Source organism: Galeopterus variegatus, unplaced genomic scaffold (assembly GCF_000696425.1).
Source record: "Galeopterus variegatus unplaced genomic scaffold, G_variegatus-3.0.2 Scaffold1969, whole genome shotgun sequence".
NCBI classification, from domain to species: Eukaryota; Metazoa; Chordata; class Mammalia; order Dermoptera; family Cynocephalidae; genus Galeopterus; species Galeopterus variegatus.
In genome coordinates this window covers 62,148-87,798 of record NW_007728080.1, presented here as the reverse complement: position 1 = coordinate 87,798, position 25,651 = coordinate 62,148, and the positions used below count along the sequence as shown (strand labels likewise).

At 37.0% G+C, this 25,651-nt stretch overlaps 1 protein-coding gene across 1 annotated transcript in view; it reads right to left on the bottom strand.

Moving 5' to 3' along the window:
- Positions 1–25,651, bottom strand: part of MTMR9 (myotubularin related protein 9) — a 52,544-nt gene that overhangs the window by 8,547 nt on the left and 18,346 nt on the right. The window contains exons 4-9 of the mRNA XM_008579866.1: positions 21,026–21,151; positions 19,093–19,266; positions 16,646–16,863; positions 12,616–12,777; positions 9,793–9,934; positions 7,919–8,139 (exon numbers count right to left, since the gene is read on the bottom strand). Coding sequence (XP_008578088.1) covers positions 7,919–8,139; positions 9,793–9,934; positions 12,616–12,777; positions 16,646–16,863; positions 19,093–19,266; positions 21,026–21,151 — 1,043 coding nt within the window. The remainder of the gene's footprint in view (positions 1–7,918; positions 8,140–9,792; positions 9,935–12,615; positions 12,778–16,645; positions 16,864–19,092; positions 19,267–21,025; positions 21,152–25,651) is intronic.

Below are 25,651 nucleotides of genomic sequence, written 5' to 3'. Positions count from 1 at the left end.
AGAAGTCCTTTCTCCCACAGTGTCTTTCAAATACAATAAGCAGAAATTGTTAATCTGGGGACAAGATGTCCACAGGAACTTTGAAAAGCCCTGACATAGTCCTGGGAATCTAAAAGGGTGTGCACGTAACCAGGAACACCTGAGATGGCCTCAATCTTTCACCTCTGGCTGAACCCAAGGCTGTGTCAAGCATGAAATGAGAGCTAAGGCAGAGCTGTAATTACCTGAATATTGATGTCATATCCCAACACATACATAGAGCCCTCATCAAAGGGTAGGAGACTTACTGGTGCAAGACATTTAAAGAAATCTGTAATTGTTAGCTGACCACCAAGTTAGCTATATGAGATATATATAGTGACTTCAGTGGTTATACACACCAGAATACAGATTCTCAGAATACAGAAAATCACTAAACAACAAAAACAAACAAACAAACAAAATACAGCAATAACAACAAACTCTTGGGGCAGAGGACCTAATTTCTAGATATGCCACACTATACTATTAAAACATCAGTTAAAAAAAAGTTACACGATACAAAAGAAACAGGAATGTATGATCTACACAGAGGGAAAAAAAGCAGCCAAAAGAAACTGTCCCTGGGGTGGGAAGGCCACATACTGAACTTACTGGACAAAGACTTCAAATCAGCTATTATAAATGTGTTCAAAGAACTAAAGAAAAAATATCTAAACAATTAAAGGAAAGTATGAAAACAATGCCTCACTAAATAGACAATAACAATAAAGAGCCAAAAACCATAAAAACAAAAAACTAAACAGAAATGCTAGATTTGAAAGTAGTATAACTGAAATGAAAAATTACTAAAGGAGCTCAACAGTAGATCTGATCTGGCAGAAAGATCCGTGAACTTGAAGACAGATGCACTGAGATGATCAATTTCTGAGAGAAAAAAAAGAGACAAGAAGAAGGAAAATTGAAGAGAGCCCCAGAAACCTGTGGAATACTATCAAGCATGTCAACATACACAGAACAGGAGTCCCAAAAGCGGAGAAGAGAAAGACACAGAACAAATGCTAGGAAAATAATGTCTACTCAAATGCAATGAAAATCATTAATCTACACACCTCAAGAAAGTCAAAGAACTCCATACAGGATAAATTCAAAGTGGTCCACATGTAGACACATCAATGTTAAACTATTAAAAGCCAAATAAGCAAGAATTGTAAATGCAGCAAGTGAAAAATGAGTCATATGTACAAGGGATCTTCATAAAAATAATGGCTGACTTATCAGAAACCAGAGAGGACAGAAGGTGGTGGTATGACATATTTGAAGTGCTGAAAAATAAAGACTGTTAACCAAGATTTGTATATCCAGCAACTATCCTTCAAAAATGAAGGAAAACTCAGTGGATTAGAGCATAGCTTTGTAACATCAAAGTCAAGGGTTCAGATCCTCGTACTGGCCAGCCACCAGAAAAAAAAGAAAGAAGAGGATGGATGCCAGGTGCAAAATGGCAGAGTAAAGAAGCTCCAAATGCTTGTCACTCCACAGAAATGGGAAAAAATCAAGTAGAGCTGTTAGGACCAACTTTGTCGGACACTCAAAAGTTTAGAACACCCAGGTGAATGCAGAATCAAGGAAAAGAAAATTTAACAACAGGAAAGCTTTATGGCACTTTAACTTGCCCTTGCCCCACCCCCTCTCACTAGCCCACAGAGGTCTGAAAGGTAGCAGCCTGCATTCTCAGGATGGGACCCTCATCCCTGGCAGAGGGAGCAAGGCAGTCCTTATTCACAAAGAACTGTGTTTGTTCTAACTTGTCTGGGGCTACCTGAAACACTTACCTTTGTTACAAACTCAGGATAGCAAAGTGAAAGATTTCCTCAAATCACTATAAGGTGAATAAAAAACCCACAGTCACCTGGGGTAAAAGATCGTTTAGACATACAACAGAGCACTGAAAGCATGGGGAGAAAACTGGCGAGAGAGTTTCTTTGGGAAGTCAAGACATTAAAAAGTGCCTGGGTTTACTGAGGAATTTAAAAGGAAAATGCATACCAGGGCAGGACACATGCTCAGAAAAGACCTGAGAAGATCCTGTTTTCACCTCTGGCTAATCTCTAGGCTCAGTGAAAACAGAAAGTGAAGGCTAAGGCCTGGCTAAACACGGAAAGAGTGTCCCAGAACGAAACCAATCTGCAAAGACTCTGTGTGTGTGTGTGTGTGTGTGTGTGTGTGTGTGTGTGTGTTGTGTGTGTTGTGTGTGTGTGTGTTGGGTTTTTTTACCCTCCTTTTTCTTTCTTTCTCTTTCTCTCCCCCCGCCACCTCCTCATGTTCAAGGAAATCTCTGTCAAGATATTAGCTAAATAAAAACCAAAGGAACAGGGACTATCACGGCATTACTTAACCTATACTTCTACATACGACTAATCTACTCTACTGCCCTCACCATATTCCCAATAACCAATAACACAAAGACGAAATGACAGTTTGAAAGCACAAAACAAACACTCCTCCTACCAACACTAACAATTCTTTTTTTTTCGAAAGATGACCGGTAAGGGGATCTCAACCCTTGGCTTGGTGTTGTCAGCACCACGCTCAGCCAGTGAGCAAACCGGCCATCCCTATATAGGATCCGAACCCGCGGCCTTGGTGTTATCAGCACCGCACTCTACCGAGTGAGCCACGGGCCAGCCCAACACTAACAATTCTATCGGCACTCCTCCTTCCCCTAGCCCCTATACCCCCCATCCTAAACTAGAAATTTAGGTTAGAACAGACCTAGGTTAGAAAAATGACTAGATAAACAGCTACAGCCAACAGCAAGAACAAAAACAAACCCTGAGGAGAGGAAAGAATCCAATTTCTGGAGAACCACATTAGAATATTTAAAATGCTCAGTTTTCGACAAACTATTAGACATGATACAAAAAACCCACTAGGAAGTATGGCCCATTCTTGGAAGAAATTAACAGAAATTGTCCCTGAGAGAGCGCTGATTTTAGACTTACTAGACACAGACTTTAAAACAACTGTCTTAATATACTCTAAGAATTAAAGAGACTATGGCCAAAGAAATCAGAAAATCAGGAAAACATGTCTTAATGAACAGAGCATATCAATAAAGAAACAAAAATTATACAAAGAAACCAAATGGAAATTCTGGAGCTGAAACTAAAAACTCACTAGATAGTTTCAATAGCAGACTGGAGCAAGCAAAAGGATCAGCAAACTTAAAGACAGGTCAATTGAAATTATCCAATCTGAGAAGAAAAAAGAATGAAAAATGAACACAGCCTAAGTGACCTATGGGTGCCAACACATGCATAACAGAAGTCCCAGAAAGAAAGGAGAAAGATGGAAAGAAGCCAAAAGAATATGTAAAGAATTAATGGCCCAAAACATCCCAAATTTTCTAAAAGACACTAATCTACACATTCAAGGATTTCAATGAACCCCAGAAAGGATAAAGGCAAAAACCCAGAAAGAAAGGAGAAAGATGGAAAGAAGCCAAAAGAATATGTAAAGAATTAATGGCCCAAAACATCCCAAATTTTATAAAAGACACTAATCTACACATTCAAGGATTTCAATGAACCCCAGAAAGGATAAAGGCAAAAAGATCCACACTGAGACACATTATAATGCGAAAGGAGCAAGAGAGAAGTGACTCCTTACAAGTGATCCTTATTAAGATTAACTGCAGATTTTTCATCAGAAACCATGGAGGCCAGAAGGACACAGGATGACATTTTTAAAGTGCTGAAAGAAACCTGCAAACCAAAAATTCTATATCTGGCCAACTATCCTCTAAAAATAAAGGAGACATTAAGACATTCTCAGATAAACAAAAACTGAAGGAGTCCATTGCTTATAGACCTATTCTACAAAAGAAATGCAAAGACACTAGAGAGTAACTAAAACCATATGAAGGAGCTCCAGCAAAGATAATGATATAGGAAAATATCGAGGCCAGTTATTAATGTATTTTTGATTTACAACTCCTTTATTTTCTACACAATTTAAATAACAACTGCATAAAAATTACAAATCTACAGTAATGTGCCCACAATGTATAAAGATGTCATTTGTGACAACAACATAAGAGGGGAGCTGTACAGAAGCAGTTTTGTATGATACTGAAGCTATGATGGTATTCAAACTAGGCTGTTATTAATTTAGGATATTAATTGTAATCCCTGTGGTAGCCACCATAAAAAACATATTTTACAAATACATACAAAAAAGAAATGAGAAGGGAATCTAAATGGTACACTACAAAAAATCAAATAAACATAAATAAATGCAATAATGAAGAAGAAAGGGACAAGAGGTATAAGACAGAGAAAACAAAATCCTTATCAGTCATCACTTTAAGTATAAACAGTGAACTCTCCAATCAAAAGGCAGAGATTGTCTGAATGGATAAAAACACATGATCCAACTACTTATTACCTACAAAAGATTCACTTTAGAGTCAAAGATACAAACAGTCTAAAAGTGAAAGGATGGAAAAATATTTTCCATGCAAATAGTAAACAAATGAGAACTGGAGTGTATTTATCATAACAGAAAAAATAGATTTTAAGTAAAAAGCTCTTACAAGAGAGAAGATTATATATTGGTAAAAGGGTCAATCCATCAAGAAGACATAACAATTATAAACATATATCCACCTTGCACCACAGCCACAAAATATATGAAGCAAAAACTGACATAATTGAACAGAAAAATAGACAGTCCTACAATACAGTTGAGGACTTCAATACTCTATTTTTGATAACATATAGACGGAAAATCAATAAGGAAATATGGGACCTGAACAAGATGTAAGATAAATATAGGATAACCACCGAACAACAGAAAATGCATTCTTCTGAAGTGTACATGAAATATTCTCCAGGACAGATCACATATTAGGCCACAAAACAAGTCTCAGTAAATTTAAGAAAACTGGAATCATACAAAGTATCTTCAACAATAAAATGAAGCTAGAAATCAAAAACAGAAAATTGAAAAATCCATAAATGTATGGAATTCTACAACACATTCTTAAACAGCCAATGGGCTATAGGAGAAATCAGAAAATACTTATAGATGAATAAATACATACCAAAATTTATGGAGATCCTGTGAAAGCAGTGCTCAAAATTCATAGCAGTAACTATCTACATTAAAAAAGAACAAATATCTTAAATCAATAACCTAACTTTACACCTTAAGCAACTAGAAAAAGAAGAGCAAACTAAGCCAACACTAATAGAGAAAAGGAAAAAAGAAGATCAAAGACAGACAAAATAGAGAACAAAACAGTAGAGAATCAATGAAACCAAAAGTTGCTTCTTTGAAAACAACAATAAAACTGACAAACCTTTAACAAAGAAAAGAGAGACTAACAAAGAAAAAGAGAGAAGATGCAAGTAACCAAAACAGAAATAAAAGTGGAACATTACTACCAATCTTATAGAAATAAAAAGGATTATAAGAGAATACTATGAATAACCATACACCAACAAATCAGATAACCTTGATGAAATGGACAAATTCCTATGAACACATTCAAACTAACTAAACTACTCAAGAAATAGAAAATTTCAACAGACCTATAACAAGTAAGAGACTGAATCAGAAAAACCTCTCAAAAAAGAAAAGTCCAGAACCAGATGGCATCACTGGTGAATTATACCAAACATTTAAAGAATGAACATCAATCCTTTGCAAATTCTCCAAAAAACCAAAAATGGCGGGAATGCTTCCTAACTAATTTTATGAAGCAAACAAGAAAAGAACACTACAGGTCAATATCCTTTGTGAATACGGATGCAAAAATCCTCAATATACTAGCAAACAGAATTCAGCAGAATATTAGAAAGACTATACACCATGATTAACCCAGAAATGCAAGGGCGATTCAACATAAGAATGTCAATTAATATAATACACAACATTAATAGAAAGAAGGAAAAAAACCTACATGATCATTGCAATTGACACAGACAAAGCATTTGACTAAACACACCCTTTCATGATTGAAGCACTCAACAAATTAGGAATTGAAGGGAACTTCCTCAACATGATAAAGAGCATTTATAGGTGGGAAAAAAACCCCAGCTAATATCATACTCAATGGTCAAAGAATGAAAGCTTTCTCCCTAAGACTAGGAACACCACAAGGTTGCCCATGTTCACCACCACTGTTCAGCATTGCACTGGAAGTTCATCAGACAAGAAAAAGAAAGAAAAGGGATGCACACTAGAAATGAAGTAAAACTACTTCTATGTCCAGATAACATAATCCTATATATACAAAATCTCAAAGAATACACACACATGAAAGCAAAAAAACTATTAAATCTAATAAACAAATTTGGCAAAACTGTGGGGTAGAAGATAAACACACAAAAAACAGTTGTGTTTCTATATAACAGTAATGAACACTCTGAAAAGGAAATTAAGAAAACAATTTAATTTACAAGAGCATCCGAAAAAACGAATTTCAAAGAACAAATTTAACCAAGGAAGTGAAATACCTGTACACTGAAAACTAAAATATTGCTGAAAAAAATGAAAAAACTATATAAATGGAAAGACATCCGATATTCATAGATTGGAAGACTTCATATTGTTAATGTGGTAACACTAACCAAAACTATCTACGGATTCAATGCAATCCTTATCAAAATTCTCATATACCTCCACAATAAAAAAAAGCCCAACTAAAAAATGGACAAAGTATTTGAACAGATATTTCTCCAAGAAAATATACAGATGGCCGACAAACACATGCAAAGATGATCGACATCATTAGTCATTACAGAAATGCAAATCACTATGATGAGAAGATACTTTACGCCCACTAGAATGACTAAATCAAAAAGGCAGACACAGTAACAAATGGTAAAGACATGGAGAAACTGAAACCCTTATACACCACTGGTGGGCATGTAAAATGAGAGCTCCTCAAAATGCAAAATCATACAACCCAGCAAGACCACTCCTAGGATTATACCTAAGATAAATGAACATATGTCCACACAAAAATGTGTCCATAAATGCTTACTGTAGCATTATTCATGGTAACAACAACAACAACAACAACAAAAGCCAGCCCAAATGTCCATTAAGTAATGAATGGATATATCTATACAATGGCAAATTACTCAGTAATGGAAAGGAATGAAGTACTGATATATTCTACAAATTTACTATTCAAATAAACAATGCTGGCTGGCTACTGGCAACAAGGTAAATCCTGCCTCTCACCCAGAGGAAATCTGGTGATCGTACCCAACAGAGAAGACTACCAGTTAAGTACCTTTAAAGAAGAGTCTAATGTGTATCTTCTAAATAAACCTATAAAAACTCAATAGTATCTGAGCTGTGAAGTGAGATAGTCACTCTGGGCCTGAGGCCAGTTTCTAGGTGTAGCAGACAAAGTCTAGAGCAGCAGCAGGAAGACCTGTACTACAGGCCGTACTTTGGTGACCAACCAGCTCTGTGTCCCTGGACAAGTCACTTAACTTCTCTGAATCTTCCTTTCTTAAACTATAAAATTGGGTGGAGGAGAGCTGAGTTACATGATAAGGCTTCTTTCCAATGTAACAGACAATGATCCTATATAAAGAAATTAACATTTAGTCCAGCAAAGACAGCTCCTGTAAAACAAATAAATAAGAAGAAATGAACATTTAACATGGTTGCTTGACTTACTTGATGCTTTTAAATCAGTGTGTGAACTAAGTTTAACTAACAGAACAAATCTAGAATATGCTCTCCTCTAGCATGTGACTGGCTCATAATAAGAACACACTTCATGTAATTTAATTCATACTTAAATGCAGCCTCTACCTTGTTATAAACAACATCAACACAGAACCACGTCCTGGTTTTTTCTAGGAAGTGACCCAAACAGAAATGAAACGTCCCACATGAGCTGTGCACCCACCTTTCACTTTCACTGTTGCCAAGAAATGTCCCAAACTGTGAGGCATAAGCATGCTCAAAGAGCATGATGAGGAAGCTCTCGTTAAATTCAAAAGAACAGGGGAACTGGCGAAGTATCTGCCACACGCAGTCCAAGAAGAGGAGAAAGACAGGTGCCTCCCACTTCTGTTTACTGCTACAGTAGGCTGACTGTGCGCAGCGCTGCTGGAACGGGTGGCCAGCCTGAGAGAAGAGATGGAGATGTGACAGTCACATCCAGTGAGATCCCATTAACATCATTTCACACAGTCACAATGAAGTTCTTATTAACTGGACTATCATATAATTAGGGTAACTGCTGTTTTGATTAACAATTTCTTGATTTAAAATAAATAATTTCAGCAATTGAAGAAAAAGACACAACTTCCAACTTGTTAATGAGACTGGACAGTCAAGGCATGACTTTCACAAAGATGCACCTGTCCTTGGAATAGCAAATGGAAAAATAATGAACTTAAGTAATGGTGAACTTATAAAATAGACCTTTCTAGATCTGTCAAATCTATAGCAAACTCAAAGAACATAAGTTGTCAGGTACAAATCAAAGGATAACTATCACCTTCTATTTATCTAAAATGTTATAGATCCTGTTGCAAGCTACACAAGCCTCAACAACTAAATGGAGACAGATGTGAGACTGACAGACAAACTTTGTAAGGTCAGCTCTGACATTAAGTTTTTTATTACATGTGAAAAAAGTTATTGTCATGAAGAGTTATTTATGAATAATTTTATATAAGAGATAAAGCTGTCCTTAATCACCCTCTTTTCCCAAAATTAACGGGAAGAGTCTGCTGTCTACTGACCAGGTAAACTTAAGGATCATTTGGCCTTCCTGCCCAAGTACTGACCTTCCTTACCACAAATCACACTCTACTAGGTATTTCACAGACCTGCCTTATCTTTGGGTCCTTATCCAACTTTATCTAACAAAGATAACACCATGAAAATTTTCCAGAGGCTAACTGAATTTTGATACCATTAAAATGGTAATATATAAACAAGTAAACCATACTCAATTGTTTACTATGCACCTGGTCTGACAAACAGAGAAAAAGGTCAGCAGTCAGGCAGTGTAGATGTGGTGTACACACAGCATGAATACACAATAAATTTGAATTGTAATTAGAAGGGCTAGAAATTATTTTTCACCAGAGACACATCTGCTTTCAAGAAATATCTAATCACTTGTTTTCAATCACAATTTTTACTAAGTTACACAGTGAAAATACATTCACAAGTAATTTCAATCTATGTGTTTGAGATTTTCATTTTAGTGGTCACATATAATAGCACTTGTGTCCTAGGGATAAACAGACAAATAGGGATAGGTCTCTAACCTCAAGGTCATCACTTTTTGGGGTTTCGTTCAGGAAAAGAGGACATGAAGAAAATGAATTGCTTTTATCTATGAAGGAGGTCATGGTTAGGAACGAGGGTAGCACGGCGCAGGAGGAACAAAGGGCTCGGCACTAATGTGCGTGCCTTGAACTGCGGCCCCACACCGCCATCTCTGTCAAGACCAGCTTCTGGGAGGACACACCGTGCTTTGCGTTCTTTGCACTCCATATATATAACGAAGTGTGCTGACGAGAATGTGTTCAGTGAACCAAGGGCCAAGGGAGCGACACAGGCAGAGAGAGGTCCAGAAACTGAGAGGCGGTAGAGATTACAAACATTACTGAGGGGAAGATGGATTAATTTGCCTGCAGCAAATTAAACACACAATTAAAAAATTTTAATCAATCAAAATTTTGTATGTGATGTCAGCTACCACAAACCAGGATCCCAATATATTATTAGCGGTTCCTCTATGTATCAAATATCTTTTCTCACCTGTAGCCACTCTCTTTCTAGGAGGGCCTCAAAACCACGGACAGTCCTGCTTCTTGGTTCCAAGATGATCTGGGCCAGGGAGGTCACCTGCAGCGTGGAATCAGTTCCTTCTGTTCCATGAATCAGTACTGACGCTCCCTCCCTGACAGGAAAATCCAGAGGACAAATGGGATACTCTGACATGGTTAATACACTGTGTTAATAGTAAACATTTTTGAGTACAATATTCCAGTCTCCTACATCTGCTGTGTCCAGGAGGATTTAGAGTCCAAATATGGCATATGATAGATCAGACCTTCTCTTGGGAAAAAGTAAGACTGTAATGAGTCCTAAATTTCACATGGCAAGAACCCCTTTAAGTTATAACAAATTTGACAGAACTTTTTGGCTGAATTTTCTCTTTTTACAAAACAGAGAAGCAGTCCTTATCACAGAAGACACTTACCTTTTTTGTTTTTTGGTGGCTGGCTGGTAAGGCACTTACCTTTTCTGCTTTAGTAGTAGATTAAAGTCTTTTCTCAACAAACCTCTAAGCTTACACTTACAATTATTTCTCTGATCTTGATTCTACCTTTCCACCATCAGCTGACTGTAAGGACACCTTCATAAACTGTTATGGATCTGGGAGGCAAGTCTTAAACCATACTTTGAGAAACAGGAAAAAACAAAAACATAAAACTTTCAATCTAGATAATCGGTGGCAATGATACCATGATACCACGAGACGTATGAGGTGTCTGGTACCACATTATTCTAAAAATACTGGAGGGAAACAGCAAAACCAAATTAACTACATCTTTTTCCATCCTTTTTTTTTTTCCTTTTTGTCTTTTTTACTGACCAGCAACGGGATCACAACCCTTGGTGTTGCACCCGCACCGCGCTCAGCCAGTGAGCGGGAACCGGTCTCCACATGGGATCCGAACCCTCGGCGGGAGCACCGCCACACTCCCAAGCAGCGCACTCTCCAGTGCACCACCGGGCCGGCCCTTTTTCCATCCTTTTTATTGAAACAACAGTGAAGAAAATTTTAGAAAACAAAAAATACCAACTTCACATAGAAGTTTCACATTTGGTTACTACCATCAATTCTTTTCTCATGTAGATATATACTTTATATGATATAATAAAAGGTAATTTCCTATTGTTTTCACTTTTATTATAAGAATTTTCCCATGTTTCTATGTAATCTTTAGGACTACTGTATTAATGATTATAAAATATTCTACTAAGTGATAAACTATAATTTACTTAATCTGACAGCTGAACATTTAGGTTATGCCAACTTCTGTTATACTGTAGATGATGTACTTAGCTTTTTGTCTTCTACTGAAGAGAGTTCTTAATTTGAAAATAACAGACCCCTGAAGTTTACCTATGGTTAGGTTAACAACCCTACTCTTAGGATAAAATCTAATGACTAGGCTGAAGGGTATGAGCAAGTACTTTAAGCCTCCTGATATATACTGAGCATACATCTTAATTATCTGTGAGATATTCTGAATTTAATTCAATTAATTTAAGGTTTATTTTTACATATTTATCAACTAATTATAAGGGCAAAATTTTATACCTTAAATAATAAGCTAATACATATCAGAAAAGGGAATCCAAACATGGCAAAATAAACCACAACTGTAAGCCCTCAGAAGAGTTTGGAGTCCCTGCTTAAGGTTGCCAGCCCAAACTAAGCAAGGGTGGAGATGACAACAACTGCTCTGCACCTAGGGTTGCCTTGATCTACATCATCTTGTTATTATGGCTGCAAATTTAGACAATGTGGTGATAAACGTTTATTACAATCATGTTTCATAAGAAACCAAAAGCCTGTTCTTACAATGTAAGGAGAAATCTAGTAAACTTAGGTTAAAAAATAACAGCACCGTCCACATTAACTTCTCACAGTTACGTGTTATTGATTTCTCTGTCACAGAATCTTGATCTTTAATTACCTTAAAGATCAAGTTTCAGTGGGAATCCCCTTCTTAAAAAGGGCATTCTAAGCTTCTGCAACAACTTATACCAAGCACCGTCCACATTAACTTCTCACAGTTACGTGTTATTGATTTCTCTGTCACAGAATCTTGATCTTTAATTACCTTATCTATACTTACACCTACCTATTGTTTCAGTGGGAATCCCCTTCTTAAAAAGGGCATTCTAAGCTTCTGCAACAACTTATACCAATCCTTCTGCCTCTGTTCAGTCTTCTGCCTCAAGTCTCAAGGCTTAGCAACCTTTAACTGGGTGAATAAACTAAAATCACTTCATATACTTTGCATCAGTACAGTTAGGTTTTCTCAACTTGTATCCACATATAACAGCACAAGTAGTTTATAATAGGATATCTGAAAATTAGAAAGGATCATTTTACTGTGTAACAAAATTACTTCTTTCTTCTCATTGATATTTCAAAAGTACGGAGGTAAATTTGATTCTCTGAGAAGAAATAAGAAAATTTCCTTTCACTCCTTTTCACAGTTTAAGAAAACCAAACTTGGTAAATTCATAATTTAAGGATTATATAGAAAAAAAGAGGTCCTTTAGTACTTAAAACATTTGTGTTGTAGAAGACGGGTGTATGTACATGGTTCACATTCATTCAATAAATGTTAATTATCTATTAAATACCAGACTCTATGCACATAGCCCATCGATAACTAATGGTGTTGACTATCTTACATAGTAATTTCTAAAATGACCTGAACATAAGATATAGAATAGATACACACTTTTAACACAATCTATAAATATATGTCTGGATAAAAACCAAGTCCAGTTATCAGAGCATGTCCCACTCAGGAATGCTGAAAGCCACTTCACCTGTCAATACACTGAGCCACGAGGCAGGCAGTGGTCAGAATCTCTTTGATGTGAGTCAGCCAGTTGGAGGCCTCCAATTTACTGAGCCATCGGTCCATGTTATGTGTCTGGTCATTACAAGCTTCCACAAGTTTGATTAAGCTTTCCTGAAGAATGTGGTACCTTTTAAAAATAAGAATAAGAAATTAAAATACAAAACAATGAAATAGGAATAGATTGATAAAGGAAGAAGCCAAACTGAAAACTCAGCCTCTAACATATCCAAGAGCAAAAGTAGTTCAAAGTACTATAAAAATATTTACACGGCTACACAGCAACTTAAGGATTAAAGACTAAAAAACTAATATTTAAACAATGTTGTAAAGATGCTTAAAATGCCTATCATGGTAAACTGTACCTCATCTGAACAGATTAAAGCAGTTCATATAGCTGGATTATCTGACTAGGGTAGAGGGCCACAGCATAAATTTTTGTGACAGGTCACAAGACACAGCACCATTTACATCTGTAATCCTATTCCCAGTGATCTAACACTGTGATACCCTGGTACCATCAGCAGTGATACCTAAGACCAGCTCAGATCCCACTGTTTTTACCCCAACTCCTACCTATCCACTCAGAAGCACTTATAAACCACTCAAAGTGTAAACAAAAGACTGTATAGGTGGGAGAAACAGTGTGAAAACAGGTAGTTATGGGGAGAAAGGAAATCTCTAAAGTCTTTTGACTTAGGAAAATATAATTATATGTAGAAAATATGTTCTATCAATTTGGCAACCACTGATCTACACCTGGAAGAGTAGACTTTGTGGTAAAACTGCAGAGCTGACTGAGAGGAGCACTATTTGACAAAAACTCACCTGTGGGCATCCAAGACAAGTGTTCTTGCTTATCTTACAAAATGCAATGAGAGTTGGTTTTTTGAAAAGATAAACAAAATTGACAAACCTTTATTTGTACTAACTAAAAAAACAAGAGAAGACAAAATCAGAAATGAAAGAGGAGACATTTACAATTGATACTACAGAAACACAAAGGATCATAAAAGATTAAGAGCAATTATACATCTACGAATGGGATACCTAGGAGAAATGGATGTATTCCTAAAAGCTACAACCTACCAAGACTGAATCATGAAGAAACAGAAAATCTATACAGATCAATAACAAGGAAATTGAATTAGTAATACAAAAAATTTCTTTCATCAAAGAAAAGCCCAGGCTTCACAGCTGAATTCTACCAAACAATTAAAGAACGAATACCAATCCTTCCCAAACTCTTCCAAAAAACTGAAAAGGAGGGAATACTTCCAAATTCATTTTACTAGGCCAGCATTACCCTGATACCAAAACCAGAAAAAGATACCACAAGAAAAGAAAATTACAGGCCAATATCCCTGATAAACATAGACACAAAAATCCTCAACAAAATACACTACTAGCAAACCAAATCCAATGGCACATTAAAAGAATCATTCACAATGATCAAGTGGGATTTATCCCTTGGATGCAAGGATGGTTCAACATATGCAAATCAATAAATGTGATATACCATATCAACAGAATGAAAGACAAAAATACAATCATCTCAATAGATGCAGAAAAAGCATTTCACAAAGCTCAACACCCTTTTATGATTAAAAACTCTCAACAAATTAGGTATGGAAGGAATGTACCTCAACACAATAAGGGCCATATATGACAAGCGTACAACTAACATCCTACTCAACAGTGAAAAGTTGAAAGCTTTCCCTCTAAGATCAGGAGCAAGTCAGGGGTGCCCACTCTCACCACTTCTATTCAACACAGTACTGGACGTCCTTGCCAGAGCAACTAGGCAAGAAAAAGAAATAAAAGACACACAAATCAGAAAGGAAGGAGTTATCTCTGTCCGCAAACGACATGATCTTCTATATAGAAAACCCTAAAGAGTCCACCAAAAAACTGTTAGAAATTATAAACGAATTCAGTAAAGTTGCAGGAACAAAATCAACATACAAAATTCAGTAGCATTTCTACACACCAACAGTGAACTAATGGAAAAAGAAATCAAGAAAACAATCCAATTTACAATATCAATGAAAATAATAAAAAACTTAGAAGTAAATTTAATCAAAGAGGTAAAAGATTTGTACACTGAAAACTATAAAACACTGATGACAGAAATTGAAGAAGATACAAATAAATGGAAAGATCTCCCGGGTTCATGGACTGGAGGTATTAATATTAAAAAAAAAAAAAAAACTTAAAATTCGTATGAGACCACAAAAAGCCCTGAATAACCAAAGCAATCTTGAGCAAAAAAGAACAAAGCTGGAGGCATCATACTACCTGAGTTTAAAATACACCCCAAAGCTATACTCATCAAAACAACATGGCACTGGCAAAAAAACAGACATATTGACCAATGAAACAGAACAGAGAGCCCAGAAACAAATCTATGCATTGATAGTCAACTGATCTTTGAAAAAGGTGACAAGAATACACAACGGTTTGTACAAAAATAGTGGTGGGAAAATAGGGTATCCACATGCTGTAGAAAGAAATGGAATTTTTCTCACACCATATATAAAAATCAACTCAAAATGTATTAAAGACTTAAACATAAAAGATGAAACTAAACTACCAGAAGAAAACTTAGGAAAAAATCTTATTTGACGTTGGTCTGGGCAAAGAATTTTTTGGATATGACTCAAAAAGCACAGGTAACAAAAAGAAAAATAGACAAATGGGACCGCATCAAATTAAAAAGCTTCTGCACAGTAGAAGAAACAGTCAACAGAGTGAAGAGACAACCTATGGAATGGGAGAAAGTATTTACAAACAATATACCAGATAAGGGATTAATATCCAAAACATATAAGGAACTCGAAAAACTCAATAGCAATAAAACAAATAATCTGATTAAAAAATGGGCAAAGGACCTGAATAGACATTTCTCAAAACATACAAATGGCCAACAGATATATTAAAAGGTATTCAATATCACTAATTATCAGGGAAATACAAATTAAAACCATAATGAGATATCATCTCACTTATCAGAATGCCTATTATCAGAAAGGCAAGAGATAAAAAATGCTGGCAAGGATGTGGAGAAAAGGAATACTTTTACAAGTGTACAACTTGTACACTGTTGGTGGGAATGTAGGTTGGTACAGACATTATCGAAAACAGTACGGAGGTTCCTCAAAAAATTAAAAGTAGAACTACCATATGATCTGAAAATTCCACTACTGGGATTCCTCTCAATTTCCTCTGGAAATGAAATCAGAATCTCAAAGAGATCTGCACTCCCATGTTCACTACAGCATTATTCACAATAGCCAAGATACAGAATCAACCTCAATGTCCACCAACAGATAAATGGACAAAGAAAATGTGTTATATACACATGCATGGAATACTACTCAGCCTTTTAAAAAAAGGAAATCCTTTCATTTGCGACAACAAAAATGAATGTGGAGGACATTATGCTAAATGAAATAAACCAGAAACAGAAAGACAAATACCACATGATCTCACTTATATGCGGAATGTAAAAAAAGTTACTCATAGAAGCAGAGAGTGGTAGTTACCGGGGAGGGGTAGCGGAGGGGAATGTAGGAAGATGTTGACCAAAGAGTACAAAGTTTAAGACAGAAGAAAAAGTTCTGGAGATCAACCCTACAGCATGGTGACTACAGTTAATAGTGTATAGTATACTCGAAAACTGCTAAGAGAGTAGATCTTAAATGTTCTCACCACAAAAAAAGACGTATGTGAGGTGATGGATATTAATTAGCTTGATTTAATCATTTCACAATGTACACATATATCAAAACAGCACATTGTACACCATAAATATACACTATTTCATCTGTCAAACCTTAATAAAGCGACCAAAAAAACCCCAAAACAAAACACAGAGAGATGTCCAGCCAATTATTAACCCTAAATTAACAGAAGGTTCATTTGAGCACTTGTGAGTTTTGAAAAGCTAAAGGCTCACCCACTCTAATTAGCTTCAAGTAAGAGTCCTTAGACTGTACCTCTCAATGGATTTATGGATTCGCCTCCACTGGGGATAATGAGCTTCTTGTTCAAAGCCTCCTCCTTTGGCTCTGGCTTGCTGAGCCACATTTAGAGACCGGGTGTCAATGATGTAGCCCCGCTTTCCTGCCCTGAGGGTGGCATTTATCAGCTTCTCATCTTCCTTGCACCTCCTCCCATTAGTGCCAGTAAGTGGCTGACCACTTCGCATAATGACCTAGAGGTACAACATAGCTGAAAATTTAGTAGCAGTTGCTTGTAAAGCTTCAAAAACAGAAAGGAATTAGCTAGGATAAGAATAACTCAAAAAGGAATCAGCTAGGTTAAGAGTATCTCAAAAGCAATTGTGTGAGGTTTAGTAGATAGATTTAATCCAAAAACAAAGAAATATTTTCATGTATTGATAACAGTAAGTGTAAAACAAAGATAAGCCTTACATTTTTACACAATTTTTTTAATCCATATTTTCAAAATACTCTCCCATAATAATATCACCTCTTTAGGATAAACTACTGCAATTCATTTAGTCCATGAACCAAACACCCAGTGGACTTGGCCCTGGAATGAAGACAGTAATGGCCTATGAGCCCGTAAACCTTGACTTCAACTATATATACATAGGGTTGGCAGGTTTAGCAAGAATTACAAAGAGAAAAGGGACTCATGGGAAAATAAAAAAGTCTATGCACGATTCTTCTTCTTGGGGAATTGTTTTCAATATTTCGAAAGCTTCTTGTCTATCATTTATTGTCCAGTGGCCCTCTGCCAATCTCCTCAGTATCCCGGGACTCAACCGACTACATCATTTGAAAGGTTTGCTTTTGAAACTTTTCTCAAGAAATCAGTATGTATTGCACTAATCTTGCCTGGTGAATGGTTTAATTATTTCAAGAGACCAACATTTATTGTTATCTTAATTACCTTGAATTTTTTTTTTTCCTTTTTGTCTTTTTTTCGTGACTGGCAACGGATCGCAACCCTCAGTGTCGCGCCCGTACCGGACCGGGACCGGCAATGGGATTGTAACCCTCAGTGTTGTGCCTGCACCTCACTCAGCCAGTGAGCAGCCAGTCTGTATGTGGGATCTGAACCCTCGGCGGGAGTGCCACCACACTCCCAAGCGGCGCACTGTAGCAGTGCGCCACCGGGCCGGCCCCCTACCTTTAAATTTAACATGACCAAGAAAGGTCATCCAGAGGATGACAATGTTTAACTTTCAGACAGTGCTTACCATTCAAATGGACACAACACTATATTTAAAACCAGTTGTCAAAATGCTTTATAATAAATCCTTCTGAAGAGCAATCGTACCCAATAAGCAGAATAGGTGGCCTGCTGTGGTCTGAATATTTGACTCCTCCAAATCTCATGTTAATTAAAGCTTAATCCCCAATATGGTATTTGAAAGGTAGGACCTTTAGGAGGTGACTGGACCATGAAGGCTATGGCCTCATAAATGGATTAATCCACTCATGGATTAATGGGTAATGAATTAAGGTGTGATCATGGGAGTAGACTGGTAGCTTATAAGGAGAGGAAGGAAGCATGTTAACCCGCTCAGCCCTTTTGCCATGTGATTCCCTACACTGCCTCAGGACCCTGCAGAGTCCCCACCAGGAAGAAGGCCCGCAGCAGATGTGCCCCTCGACCTTGGACTTCCCAGCTTCCAGAACTGTAAGATATAAACTTCTTTTCTTTATAAATTACCCAGTTTCAGGTATTCTATTATAAGCAACAGAAACTAATAAATGGCTTGATGACAAAGTAGTGAATTTTTAAAAACGTTTTTATCCTAAATATCTATTTTTTACATATTACCAGGGAGAAAAAGGAAAATGGAAGGTAGCTAGAACTCATCCACTAATTTATTATTGGTTTCAAAATAAAAGGCAGAGTTTACTGACTGAGAGAAAACGTGAGGGGAGAAAAAGATTTAGAGAACATATGGGAAAGAAATCCAGAGAGCCTTTGCTTGTTCAATTCCTGATTCCCATGCTCACTAAACTTGTGACTACACGACACGTATCACTCTTCTCCCTTCTGAAAATAAACACGCCTGCTCAATTCACCTTTCACATGAAAGTCTGGTAAGAAAAATTAAGATTATCTTACCATTAATCTGGGCAGACAAATTTCTCATTTTTATACCTTAAAAACATTGTGGTAAACATCTAATAAACACTAGTTTCCTCTCTACTGTGTCCTAAAGGTAAATCTATCTGGGCTTTTAAATAAGCTTCAGCATCAAGGAAAGAATCCAGAGTCATACCCTCACCACAGAAAACATCCACTCCTGATTCCCCAAAGTTTACATGAAGGAAGTCCTAGTGGGAGAGACCTGGCCAATCATTCCGATGAACACATACACAGAAAAAGGGAACATTTCTAAGAAAAGATCCCCAAGGCGAGCCTTTCAGCAGATCAAGCAGTAGTACCGTGAACTTACCATTCCATTTTTTTTGTGATAATAGCTTAGTACTGGGAAGCGCCCTCCGTGTCGAAATGCAGCTACCTTCCGAAGAGCTTCATCATCAATGGATTTGGGTACTGTGACAATTGGTGGGTAAGAGGGACAGACAGCAAATTCCTTATTGACATAGCTCAGCCTCCATTCACTGGTCTGAAAAACACAAGACACTTCAAAGCTAAGCAAGTATCTCAATGTCATAAAATAAATCTGAAAAATTTTAAAGGACCTTAGAGATCAACTTTCACTGATGACAAAGCCATATCTCAGGAATTTAATAGAATATCTAGCCTATAATTAAATACCTGCAAAGAAAATGAGCTCTCTTTTCAGGGCTAGCTTCCTGCAATGCTAGCTATCACTAGTTCCTAGAAAGTTCTTCCTCATACTGAGCAAAACTTGTTGCTCTGCAACTTACTCGGTTGGTTTCTACCACTCTGGTCTATTTTAGTAATTCCCAGAGCTTTTAAAATAAGCTTTTAAAATTTTCCTATCTTCTTAAATTGATGCTTAGATCAATGATTTTAAGACTCTTCTTCTTTTCTAGTATAGAAATTTTAAAGTATGCTAAACATGAGAGAATGATAGAATTTTTTTTCCAATACTTTCATTTCATAGACAAGGAAACTGAGTCCCAGAAAGTCAAGCAGCTCATAACATATCTGGGGTGCCACACAAGGCACAGCTAGTTTTAATATTCTGTCCTCCCAATACCAGATGTCTCTTTTGACATAACAGAGAAATGGACTGGCTAATATTATAATTAAAGAGTTTTTCAATTGGTCAAAAAAGCCTTACCCAAAGAAAACTGATTAAATGATGGATGTGTACCTGGCAGAAGATGTCTAATGATATATAGAAGGCTCTGCTGTCTTTCTGCCCTATCCAGCATAAATATACACACTCCCACATTCGTTAACTCAACAAATATTTACCACTTGTCTGTCATATGCTAAGAAGACAGCAGGGAACAAAAATGACATGGTCCCTACCCTCATATGGTTTATATTCCAGTATCTTATGTTCTAACCCAGGAGACAGACAATAAAGAAACAATGAATAAGAAGCCCTGGGGCTGGCCAGTTAGCTCACTCGGTACAGCATGATGCTAGTAACACCAAGGTCAAGGGTTTGGATCCCCATCCTGGCCAGCTGCCAAACAAACAAACAAACAAACAAACAGCCTTCTAGACTCCTGACTCCTCCTACTTGAAACCTGATCGTCCCTGGCTCTTCCGCCTCTTGCCTCTTAGATGTTTCAGTCCCTGTCCCTCCTTCTCACTTCAGATGCTTCCTCTCAGTAGCCACAGCTTCTCCCCGTGGTTTCTACAACTGACAGGGTGATGATAACTCCCAACTTTTCATTTTTAACACAGATTTATCAAACAAGCTCTAAACGATATCTTGGACATATTCAATGACATGTACCATAAGGCCTTCGCATTCGCCATCTCCAAAACTAAACTCAATTCATTCCGTCAAACAAATTTCTCTGTCTTTCCTATCTCAGTATCATCCTGGAGGACACCTCATTTTACCTCTCACATCCAGTGAGTAGGTCACCAATTGCTTGTAATTCTGCTTCCTGAATCTTTCTACAATATAACCCGTCTGCCATTGACCCAACCATCCTCTTTATACTATTACAGTGGCCTCTTAAGTTTCTCAGCATCTTGCATCAGAATTGACTTTCTATAACACACATCTAATGTCATTTCCCCAGTGCCTGTGGATACATTCATTAGCTCTTATTTTACTGTGACTGCAGCTTTAATAGCCAATATGTACTTCTTTTGGTCATGGATAAGCCAACTTCACCTTATTACCTCTCAAAAGGAAGTGATCATTTTCACAAGTGGAATAAGGGGTTGGATTATTTCTCATTACCCACAGTTCTCAGATGTTAACTCACGGCTGAAGAATAGTGCTCGAACTCTTGCTCAGGAAGGAAGGAATGCCAGCCGTCCTCCACCACTTCAAACATCGGCCGGTAAAAGAAAGGGTACATCAGAGTGATGGAGTCCAGGGTAGACAACGCCTAGGGGGTGAAAAGAAAGAAAAAAGGAACATACCACAATTTGAAGTACCTTCTAACTGACAAATTGGTACTAAGTAAATACAGCCTAACAATGATGGGCACCCAATATAGTTCTCTAACACTGTATTTATCACTAGATACAATCATAGTCTTAATGAAGCTAATTTCCATGCTTCCAGTATCTAACAAGGCATTTGACGCACAGTATACTCATACACTCAGTGTTGACTGAATTAAAAAAAAAAATGTTCACACCTATTCTAAAAGAAAAATGAAATGACTCCTCTTGACATCATTTAATAAAGCTTCATAAAACGTTCCAAGCATTTCTGGTGATCAGAGAACAAATAGTTTTTGGTTGGTCAGTAAGGCCTTAATTCAAACTCTAGTTATTAGCTATATAAACATATGAAAATTATTTAAAATCAATGTCTGTTAGTAACTGTTTTTTACAGTTATTTTTTTAGGATGATACAGCTTAGTGGCCAAGAGTCAGATGGGAGTCTGACTGCGGGACTCAAATTCGAAATCCTAGCTACTCAATAGTAAAGTAATACAACTACTCTATGCCTCAATTTCCTCAACTATAAAATGTGGAAATAGCACTACCTACCTCATGGGGTTGCTGGGAGCACTAGAGAGATAACATATGTAACACGCTTAGAACAGTGCCTGGCATATGATAAAATCTAAAATAATTTTGCTTATTCTGTACTCAGTATATGTAGAAATTCCATCAGTGCTTGTTTCCTCCCTTGCTGGAGTGATAGATCATTTACTCAGATATCACCCTATGTTTATGCTGCAGTGATCCATTCTCAAGTTGGGGCAATAACTCTAGAGTTCCACAATGAGCCTCTATCTATGTTGAGTATTTGAATTCCAGGTGACAGACAAACCAGGAAAGCCTGACTAGACAAAAGGAACAGAGACAGAGCATCCTCCATCACCTGGCAGGTTCATCCTTCTGACAGGGGTTTATGGAAGAAAGCATTTCTATGGCTGGGAAAAAAAAGCACCAAATCAATTATCATGATACAAACTGCAATAATTATAGAGACACTCACCTGGAGGAAAGAGGAGGCCCAACAGCTTGCTATGAGAGGTGACAGTCTAAGTACACCAAAACTCTCAAAGTTACCTCCCTCTAAGTCACAGTGGCATCAGGCTTGCAAAAGGATGAGCCCATAATTTATTGAATAGTAGATTAGGCATGGACATGCAGTTCAGCAGTTTAACAAAAACACTCCCATCCAAAGTTATTTTTCTGTCTATCCTTTACACCAAAACTCTCAAAGTTACCTCCCTCTAAGTCACAGTGGCATCAGGCTTGCAAAAGGATGAGCCCATAATTTATTGAATAGTAGATTAGGCATGTACATGCAGTTCAGCAGTTTAACAAAAACACTCCCATCCAAAGTTATTTTTCTGTCTATCCTTAAATCATGAAGCCTTCCTCTCAAAGCTCATAAAACAGAAAATATGGAGAAACATGGCTGTATAATCCATTATCCACTTCTACATTTATATTTCCCCCCACTTCTATATTGTCTTTGGCTGTCAATCACACCAAACAGAAGCAGAAAGGCCAGTGTCCATGTCTGACCGAGGTCAGAGCTACCATCGGTCAGTATGTCAGCAGCCACACTACAGGCAATAAGCACTTATACTCATATTTCAACTTGTCGTGATTATATTTTATGTCACTAGAGACAGGTCTCCTCCTTTAAATACATTAATGCTGAAAGAACTGAAAACATTTCAATTCCAAAAAGCAGCTGAAATTACATAGAAAAAAGCTTCATTAGACTTCTTGCTACAATTTAGAAAAGCGAGCATTTGCCAGGTGTTCTTCCCATGGGATTCTATTTGTGGCAGAATATATTTGGGTACGTGGACTCTTGATTACAAAGAACAGCTTACAATGCTATAAGAGAAATTCACTTATTACTCCTAAATTACATCAAGATGTATGCAGGGGAGGGGGGACTGGAAGCAGGAAAAGGCCAGGTTCACTATGTGTTCACAATGCTGTAAAAACATTCAACACAGCATTCACTTTCTGAGGTCAAATTAGAAAAACAGCTCAGAAGTTATGGCTTCTTTTCAGCCCTAAGGGCTTCCATATAATGAGTCAGTTTCTAAAGAGCTTAGCATAGAGAGCTACTTAAACAACAGATGTGCATCAGAAATCTAGGTGAATGCCACCAGCTAGCAGGTAGCATGCTCTGCCCTCTAGTGTCTCCCCAGACAACAGCTCCATCACCCACCAGCCAGCTGTGCCACAGAGCACTGGTCAGTGGAAGTCCAACCTCATAACTGCAAACAAGACAAGACAGAACACATGCTCAGCTGAAGTGGGTGGCAGTGACACATTATTTCAATTTAACAGTTTAGAAGCCAGTGACTTGTTACACATGTCAGGGAATTTGGCCAAATCAACATCATAGGCTACTTCCAAAGACAGACGTGTAAGACAATCAGACGTGTAAGACAATCGGGGCAGTTCATCTCCTCTTTACCTTAAGTAAAATTTGACAAAGGCAGAAAGAAGAATGTAATGTCATCTGCTAAGTACCATAATACTTGTTCCTCTATTCCTCTATTCTTGTTTAAAAATTAAACAAAATCCTAGGTACAGTTCTTCAACTTTCTGCCCCCTTTTAATAGCTAAGCCAACAGCATTTTTTTGGACAGAAAGCCCAGATTAGTCAATTACACAGAGACCAAAACAAACAAACAAAAAAAACCCCTCTGTGTCTACAATTATCTAGAAAACACTGTAAACATAAGGTTAATTGATATAATTTAGTGGCAATGATTTAAAATACAGCAATTTAAAATTTGAGCACATACCAAAATACTTGGTTAGAATTGAGAATAAAATAGAGTGTGAGCTCTTCAATTTAAATTTTCAATTACCCAAGTAAAATTCTATTACTTGTAATCTGAACCAATATTCAATATCGTTGATGTAAATATAAAGCAAACACATCCTGTCTTAAGCAAACTGACATATGGAAATTCAGATATGTTAAAAACAAAAGACTACAAGCACCAGTGAAAATTACTTGCTTTAAAAAAGAAATAACTTTTAAAAAGTCTTGCCATATACATACACACAATGGAATATTCAGCCCTAAAAAGGAAGGAAATTTTGTCACAATTTACAACATGAATGAACTTTGAGGACATTGTGCTAAGTGAAATAAACCAGTCTCTAATACTGTATGATTCCATTTCTATGAGGTACCTAAAGTAGTTAAATTCAGAGAAACAGAAAGTAGAATGGTGCTTATCAGGGGCTTGGGGGAGAGAGAAATGGGAAACTGTTGTTTAATGGGTATCTTTTGCAGGATGAAAAAGTCCTGGAGATCTGCTGCACGACAATGTGAATGTACTTACCATACACTACTGAACTGTATACTTACAAATGGTTAATTAAGATGGTAAATTTTATGTTATGTGGGATTTTTTTTACCAAGAGTTTTAAAAAGTCTCACCATAAAACTGTATTTAATAAGTGACGGAAGGCCCTCAATGTGAGCTGCCATTAGCCAAGGGTTATATGAGGCATTCTACATACATCAGCTAATATAATTCTTAAAACAGTCCTGAAAGGTACGTAATAGTATCCTCATTTTATTAAAAATGGGAAACTAATCATCAGAGAAGTTAAGCACTTTACCAATGGCCACGAGCTACCAAGTAGTAAAATCAAGGCTCAAACTCTGTGATATATTATTATTTCTATTCTGATTTCTAGGATTGCACCTATTATAAAAGATGTACTAGTACAATCAAGAAAAAACAACTCTGCTTCTGGTTGCTAAACTGATAAAGAAGTAAAGACTGTGTGTGATCAACTCTCACTAGTGGTATTGTGTCTCGAGGAAACCCTTACAGGGCAGGTGGGAAAGGTCAAGTCAATAGGGCTACCATGTCCCCCCAGTTCCAGCCCACTGTGACATGAGCAAAAGCAATTCTAACAGTATCTGTTTTACTGGTCTAAATTCCACATAGGATCTTATTTGAGCAAACCCATTAGAGCAGAAAAAAAGTTCATGAACTATCTTTGGTACAGAGAAAATATCAAGATTTGTACAGTGAACACGAAATATCAAGCAAAACTTTAAAATTTTTCCCAAGAATCTCTTTACTAAATCATCTAATGGTTTCTCCAAATAAGCACTCATACATACTCAAGTGAAACAGTATTTACTATTTGACCAATACGAACTCATGGGAATTCCATAAAGACAGCAGAACGCAATTCCATGAAATTTCAAGCACTTCATGGTATTGGGATTACTCATATAAAATGAGCAACACTAAAAACTGCTGTAAGTCAATGAAGTCCCACTACACTCATATAACAGCGAATCAGGGCAAGGCTTTTCCTGTCAGTCTTCAGTGTCTGAGTGGGAGAACAAGACCAAATATGTAATGAAGAAACATCAGAGCTGCACTGAGTCAGAATATAAGTTTTTTTTAAATCAG